An 8,244-nucleotide genomic window follows, 5' to 3' on the forward strand; every position below is an offset into this window, starting at 1 on the left:
GGGGGGGGGGATAGAAGACGCACTTACCATCATCGTCATCGTCATCCGGTTTTCCATCGCTGTCTGATGAAGCCTCCGCTTTCGCTTCTGAAAGTTACAAGTTTCGTGCTCATGCCATATGCAACATTTATGCATTCTCGAATACTTGGCGGCAGATGCATTTGACGTCAATCAATTTCACATTATAATAAACATTGTAAATATTGTGTGCGGATCAGATAAAATATTAAATAAAATTATCATATTAATGATAATATATCTCAACGCGATTAAGTCTTATGGGAAATGCATGTCACGCCGCCAATTATTCAAAGATCGTTACGAATTTTGCAACATCTATATGTACAAACCTTCCTTCTGTGCTGCGCAAACTAATGACTCCATCTGTTCGTCATCACTTGATGAAACATCGATGTAATACTCTCCCTGTCCCTGTTGTTCCTGAGTACAAGTAATTGTCTGATCCGCGTTCGTGTCTATTCGATAACAAAGAAACAAGTCATGCAACATTAACATCTGCACGCGCACATATAATGTGTTTATTGCTTTGCTATGCGCTTATATATGACTTACATTGACAGAAAGATACGTTTTATTTTTAAAAAATCTTTTAATGGCAAACACGTACATATATTTCTCTAATACAAACATGTTTACATCGATAACATAATCTTTTATATAGTAAATCATGCGTATATCTAATATAAAAATATTCTATACATCAAACATATATTGCGGTAACGGAGATTATATATTAATAAGAATTAATCATGCTAGATATTCACAAGACTTACCATTCGCTCGCTGTCGAGCTTCCTCGAGTACGCTTTGCTTCGTCTGTTTGACAACTAGCGTCTCAAAACGGGCATCGTCTACGAGAGAACGTCGTCGCGCTGGATACCCGTTCTGAAAATATAAATAAAAAGGATGAATATATACACGTATATAAGAAAACAATGATAAATTCAATTAAATAAGATATTGAAAATATCTACATTATTTTTGTATGATCAAATTCTGAGTACTGATATATTATACTATTCTATTGCATTGTATTTTATTGCTGACGCACAAGCAATTATAGATATAACTTAGAACTTTAAAGGGCGGATGTCCTTTCGTCTTGACTAGCCAGGTTCCGTTTTCTGTGGTCATGCCTTTGACGTGAGACGAAACGGAAATCTAACCTGTCAGTTCGACCGAATGTCGCTTAAATCGGATAGTGAACAAAAGACACGGAAATTAATTTTCGTGCTTCCATCCTGCTGTCGTTGAAATATCGGAAATGAATTAACTTCAGCGGAGAGATAGACAGGAGCTCGACTACCGCTTAGTTTTTAAAGGAAGATAAATTTTACTTTACTTATTGTCGCTCCCCTAATTAATACATCCCTTTACTTATGTTGCACTTTAATAAAACATTTTTACTCGTGTTTTTTTTTTTAGTTATATGGATATAGAAAGAATTTTTTTCCCCAAAGGTGATCAAATAAAAGTCCCGAGAGACAAAACTTAAAATAGGCATTCTCACTTGGCGAAAATAGACAAACATGCGCCATCAATCATTCAAATTCCTGGCCGTCGCTACAGTACGTATAGCATCGCGTTGGAGACCCAGTTGCATTTTCCAGCAAAGTCGTTAGTTGGCATAGTTTAGAGAAAGCGTTTAGCAATCCCTTAACGCGCGTCGTTAAGTGGGCCAAGTACTTTACCGATGGAATGGTTGATGACTATGTCGGGAAATTGCGACACAACGTGATAACACATCGAAGGAACGGCAAACGCATGACAAATCTCATCCCAACTAATAAAATCGAATTAATTAATTCTTACCGCAAAGCTGTCCGGAGTTGTCAGCTAGTCGCGTGAATTGCGACTGTCGTATACGCGAAACTGATGAATATATACGTAAATATTGGTCGATTAGACAGCTGATGTGCGAGACGGTGACTAGTGTTCGAGGGAGAAAGAATGAAAACTCGGCGCGACGATAACTCGGCAAATGTAAACGATGCGAATGTCCAATCGAGCAAACGGCAGGTACCGTAGGAATGTTGTTTCCGACCTTGTGGAATCGCACGAATGTACGGCCGAAGATACAAAAGAAACGACCTCGAATCAGCAAGTCGAGTAATTACCACTACACGACGGAGGAGTCGCATCCGTAGAGATGAACAGGATCTCTCTCTTCTTCTCTCGATGCGTCGATTTTGCTCCGAATATTCATTCGCGATGCGTTTATTTTTTTCATTATCTAATTAACTCTTTTAGCTTCCTTGAAAGACTGCATAACATGATATAATGCAAGTGGCATGTCTTAATTAAGCCATTAAAAAAAATTGTTTTATTTTACTTTGACTATATTGCAAGATGAACTTAAATTAATATTATTGCAAATAATAGTCGATTAAATTGAAACATTTACTTTGAATTGATTACAGATACAGAGGTATCCGTGTGCATATAATTTTGATCGTTCTATCAATAGTTTCGATTTATCCTATTTGTCTATTATATGAATGAGCGTTTCTAATGCGTTTCTAACGTAGCGAATGTCAAACAATTACGATGCTAATGCGGCGTAATGTTTCGTGGATAATATAACCAAGGTTGATCATTAAAATTGCGCTCGCATAACTTAACTACAACTGCCCAATTATTCGAGCGAATTATCTTGCTCTCGCGATTTATTTTTATTTAATGTACCCAGTGATCTTAAAAATCATATATTTATAGCTGTTCGATATTTACGATCATGTTTCAACGGCAGTAAAAATCGAAATGTTAATAGCAAGCTAAGAAATTATCATGCAATCAGACATACTACCGCGCGTGATGTAGTATATTCAATTTACTATTCAAACAATGATTGGAGCTCGGTTCCAAAAAATTTTCTCGATCGGTAGAACTCCTGATCTCCTTTGAGTGCTTGTTTCTTCGAACCAATCGAAAATTGCATTTAATATTCTTACAAGTCTCCGCGCGAAGGAAAGAGCATATGCAGAAAATAGCAATACAGCAAGTTTCCTGATCTGTAGTGAAAAAAGGGTGACTGAGAGCGAGTGAAAAAGCGCATACCTCGGTGAGGCCCCACCGGGTAAATAATTTGTCTTTGAGTGCCAATTCGAACGAGAAGCTCGTAAAACCGCAATCGTACAGTTGTCTCGGCTCGGCCGAGATACATAATGTGCCACACACGCACACACATTGAGATCTCGCATTAACATGATCTTTCTCACCCTGGAAGAGAGACAGGTCGTTGCAGCCCGGTCGAAATAGCCGGCGTTTAAGCAAACCAATTAGCATAGCGAACTCGCGCTATACACGTGTACATAAATGAACACGCATACAGCACGCGAGTCGCATGCGCCGAAGGATAGTTGCAAATGCAACTAGTGCGTGTGTAGCGAGCCTCCGAAGGCGAATAACGGGTGCAGCGTTCAGGGCCTCTTTCGCGGTGTCTCTCTCTTTCTCTCTTTTTTAGCCGCTCTATACAATCACTTCACTCTCATATTTATAACATATTCATAATTATCATGCGCAAGGCCGGAGATTGATTTTGCAACGGCGACGACATAATCCCGCTCAACACGGCCGATCAGCAGTAGCAGCAGCCTTGACGCCGAGAGGGTGCTATCGGAACCTCGTTGCAAAATCGCAAATAAGCCCGCGGTAATTCTGTTTTACAAATTAGAGCCGCTCTAATGTTATTCTATAAGTGGAGTTTAAGCAAGTGGCCGCGTCAACGGATGCTTCTAGGGCAAGGTGATTGGCTTGAGAAAAACAACCTGTAATCGTGCGCGTGATCATTAGTATCGGAATCCAGAGCAGGACCAGATCGGATCAGAAATTTCACGAGAAAAAAAAGATGATATACCGGTTTTACTACGATTGAAAAAGTAAACAAAATAATGTTGAGGATGTACAAATTGATTGATTAATTTCCATTTAAATAGCGTGTATGTCTTTATTTAGTTTATTTAGAATATTTAAATTAGTCATATATCCAGAATGTGACAGAAACGCAAAATAGTATCCGCATTGGCGATCGCGGTAGGAAATTTACTCAAGGTCGGTTCTCTTTTCACCCCGCGTCGCCGTTGCTCGCGCGATAACTATCGATCGCGCATAACCGATTCTATATTCGATCTGGTCCAGTATCTAGATCCGGCGTGTGCGCACGCACGAGTTCCGTTCGAATGAGTCAGATGATCGTCACGATCGTCAGAGAGATAAAAATCAAAGTTAACACGTGCATAATTGTTCGAAGCGAACGTGTGCAATTATATCGGCATAGAATCGCGAATATTAATTGTGCATAGCTATGCGCGTTTACTTCCGAGATTTATATTTAAAATAGAAGGCCACTACTCGCCGGAATTGAAATCGCCAGATACTACGGATGCTTTCCTATGAAAGAATATAAGTGAAAGAGATTCAGATTATTAGAAAGAATTTTAAAATTTTTTTCAAATATATAATATTTGTATAAAATAATAAGTATCTAGAGACCGTGAAATGTTAACTAACAATTGAGAACTTTAAAACAACGGTAAAGCGGATCTTGGTGCTTCCCCATAATTTTATTTATATAAAATATCCTGTTAGCTTTTCATTTAATGCAGTTTTGAATTTCACTGATTAGTGACTTACGTCTATCTATACATTAGCGATTCCGGGCCACAGAATGTGCGGAGAAAGCGTAAGATGGTCACAGCGAAGTGACGTGTCCTCGTGTTTATACAGACGGATGCAAATAACAAATCATACAATCGCTTAGAGGAAGTCCGGGTATCGTCTTGAAAAGAAAACACGAAGAGATCCAAACTCGTTTTAGATATTGAGCGTTAAAAATGTTATATCTTTCTCGTTAGGGAATAATTAATTTCTTACTCTTTGGTAACGGTACCTGATGCGCGCATCACGTTGAATTATGCATGAATGATGAATGCAATATTCCGAGAAAACTCTACGAGTCCGCGAGTCTCTTCGATTAGCATTCGAACCCGCGAACAAACATTATAGCGATTTGTAAGCTATTCGCGCTAGTAGTATTTTTGCGTCAATAAATCTCGATCGTTTGGGGAAAGGTTCACTGTAGGAGATCGAAAAGATCGAAGCGATTACGATGTATGTTCAGCGCGGATGTTAAGGAGATAAGTACGATATCGCGTGAGAAATGAGACATAGACCTTGCCGGTTATTCTTACGCGGTTGCGAAATTTCGCATCGTCGTTATAGATATAGGTATACATACGGAGGGGAAAAAAAAGCGAATAACCTCGTAAAAGTGTTGATTATAAGTTGTCGCACGACTTATTGGACGCGAATAGAAACGGAATCGGCCTTGCCATCGTAATCCACGGTGCGTTATACACGCGACGGAAAAACGCGGCAACCTCGAAAAAGTATCGATTAAAATCCATTAGTGTGCGATCTTGGGGGAAAAAAATATAGTTACGTGAAGAATAGACGAGCTGTAATTTGCAAAGTAGACGTAAACGGATATATGATGCAGTACGTATTATTAAAAAATTGTTACACACGTCCGATTCTAGCTAATATTACGTACTCGAGAATGACTGCATTAAAAACAATCGATAATTACGAGTCTCACGTAAAATCGTGTACAATTGTTTATTCTTATCTTGTTATTATACTAATCGCCGTGGAACATATGCAAATACAATTTTATGCATCAAGTAGAAGCGCAAATATTCGCGAGAGAAAGGGGTTGGTGCAAAAAAATAATTTGCGTAACGCGTTTGGCAAGAAGGAAAGATGCTATTTGTCTTTCGACGGCAGTTTCAGATGGCAGAAAAGTAAATTCGCGTCGAGAGAACCACCGGTTTCTCCCAACCGCCACGCGTCTTCCTATAATCGAAAAACAGCTGACTCGTGACCGGCTACTTCCTCGTGTAATCTTGTTGGACTCACGCTACTTCAGCAGATTGAATTTTTCGCGCTCGCCAAGTGTCATAGGTCTCTTGCATCAGCTGCTTCGCTCGATTCTCGATCTTATGCAAATTTATGTATACGAGACAAACCGGGCATTGAACGCATTATCTCTTCATTCTTATAATGACGTTTTTTGATTTTAAGGAAAAGAAATATTCCGTTGAAATAACAAATTTGGCAACGGCCAACAAACGAGATTTTAATCTTCATTTATTCATCATTCATCTTCAAGTTAGTTAATTAATTTATTAAAATATTTGCATGCTATTTATATGCTTTACGTAAATATTGTTTGAAGCATTTTTACTATTTTTCGATAAATAGCTAGATTCGGCGAATAATAACTTGAAAATGTCAAGATTTTGCTCCAGACCGGTTTTAGGTTACTGAAATGGGATATACGCACATGAAAAATTCTTTAATTAAAACCCATACAAAATGTGGCCTCGACAATTAAATATTCATTAATATTGCGGCAAGGTCAATAACATTGCGTAAACAGGATAATAACACTGCGCATTTACTTTCTCTGCGCGAGGACTCTTCTCCGTTTCGCCGGGCCTACGTGAGAATTTCACTTGCGTTGGACTCCGGTTATTAAGATTGAGAAAGAGCGGAACCGACACACATGCACCTTTAAGCGATTTTCTGACGCAATTTTTTTTACCCATTTCGAAATGTACCGTTAGCCAGAAAAATCTCGAGAATCTAACTACAAAAGCAAACAGTCGCTATGTACAGAAATCGTATAATTAAGCCAGAGCGTGTGTCATGGCAGTTGTGAGACAGCTCGTGTCTCTGCGATGAATGCAAAGTGCATATAATTTCATACAATTTAATAAATAATGTACATGTTGCATATACCAGATCAAATTTTGCAACTACGTTTTGTCGAAATATAAGAATTCACGCGTTGAGAAACTAAAATGACATTTTCAATCGTCTTCAGCGACATTCGTATATATCGGTGATTCAAACGAACGACTGAATTCGCGCGCTTACCAAGGTTTTTGATCGAACCTGTTGCTCTTGACATGTACATACATGAATATAACAATGGAAGCATTTTGACAATAGTAAATATAAAAATTTTTTATAAATTTAGTGGCAGATTTATCAAATGATTTTTTTTGATTGAGAAACATAATTATAAATATACAAATATACATATAAATCTTCAAAACAAAAATAAAGCACCTATTTTATATATCAAAATGTTTTTATGTAATATTTAATATTTCGCGAAAAATTATTTTCTATTCATCTAAAAATTTATTTAAAAGTTTCTTATGACTCCAATATTCTCCCGATTTTTGCAATATTTTTTAACAATTTCTGGATTATTTTTATCATTATTTAAGAATAGGACTTACCTCAATACTGTAGGATTTCTTGATAGCGAACATTTCGCGGTTCTTCTGAGCGGCTGCGACTGCCATCATATCTTCTTTATCACTCCTCTTTCTCTGATAGCGATTAATTTAGGTGGTTTTTCTTGGCTCGACGGTCGATCGACTTAGGTGTCGTTCAATCGTCGGTTTCTCGGCCTGATAGTGCTCACTGGACAATGCAGCGGAAGGTGATGTGCGTGAGCTCTTCACTGCCGCTTGCGAGAAATTTTACACGAGTGGACTCCCCGTTGACGCGCGCTTTTCGACTTTAATATCCCGATGTAGCTCCGACTACGTCCTCTTCGGCCTCGATCCGTCCGATCTGCTACGGTTCGACTACGACAAATGACGAGGACGTCGGCGACGAAAACGAGCCTCTACTACTTAAGTCCGCTTTGGACGGAGCGTACGAGCGAATGCGTCTACGGGGCGGATTGCCGCCGCATATAAACGTTGCCTCCCTTCACCGCCTGCTAATGCCGGGGTCAGGGGTGCCCCCACCCTATCGTCGTTTCGGGTGGTCCACCAGCAGCAGCCGTCGCTACCACCACCGCCGACGCCGTTACGGCCGTCGCTGCCGTCACAGCCGCCGCCGCCGGTGCTGCTGCCACGAAGATCACGAGGGGATTCCTCGTCTATTTGTGCTGATACTTTCAGATCTCGTATCTGAACCCTCGTGAGAGATTATTGCGCATCTTTCATTCACTACATGATAATGGAATGTCCCGGTGTTACGCAAACGATGATAAGAGGTTATTCGAAATATCTCTAGCATAGTTTCAAGTAATTCGTTATTCTTCATGCAGATTAATTGATCCTCTTTATTTTATATACACAATTTGTTAGTATTCGGTTGAATCTGTTAATGCATTTGATAAGTGCTTTACAGAGACTA

The 8,244-nt window shown here is 39.2% G+C and overlaps 1 protein-coding gene and 1 long non-coding RNA gene across 2 annotated transcripts in view; one reads left to right on the top strand and one right to left on the bottom strand.

Annotated features, from left to right (window-relative positions):
• Positions 1-7,768, bottom strand: part of LOC105455973 (tyrosine 3-monooxygenase) — a 12,789-nt gene extending 5,021 nt beyond the window's left edge. The window contains exons 1-4 of the mRNA XM_011699715.1: positions 7,332-7,768; positions 795-906; positions 351-476; positions 28-87 (exon numbers count right to left, since the gene is read on the bottom strand). Of these exons, the coding sequence (XP_011698017.1) occupies positions 28-87; positions 351-476; positions 795-906; positions 7,332-7,400 (367 nt within the window). The 5' untranslated portion in view covers positions 7,401-7,768. The remainder of the gene's footprint in view (positions 1-27; positions 88-350; positions 477-794; positions 907-7,331) is intronic.
• Positions 1,838-6,831, top strand: LOC105455972. Its single transcript, XR_975192.1, has 2 exons — positions 1,838-6,189; positions 6,283-6,831. It is a non-coding gene; the product is annotated as an uncharacterized LOC105455972 (long non-coding RNA).
• Positions 7,769-8,244: the final 476 nt, after the last annotated feature.

Source organism: Wasmannia auropunctata, unplaced genomic scaffold, assembly GCF_000956235.1.
Source record: "Wasmannia auropunctata unplaced genomic scaffold, wasmannia.A_1.0 LD335828.1, whole genome shotgun sequence".
Classification (NCBI taxonomy): domain Eukaryota; kingdom Metazoa; phylum Arthropoda; class Insecta; order Hymenoptera; family Formicidae; genus Wasmannia; species Wasmannia auropunctata.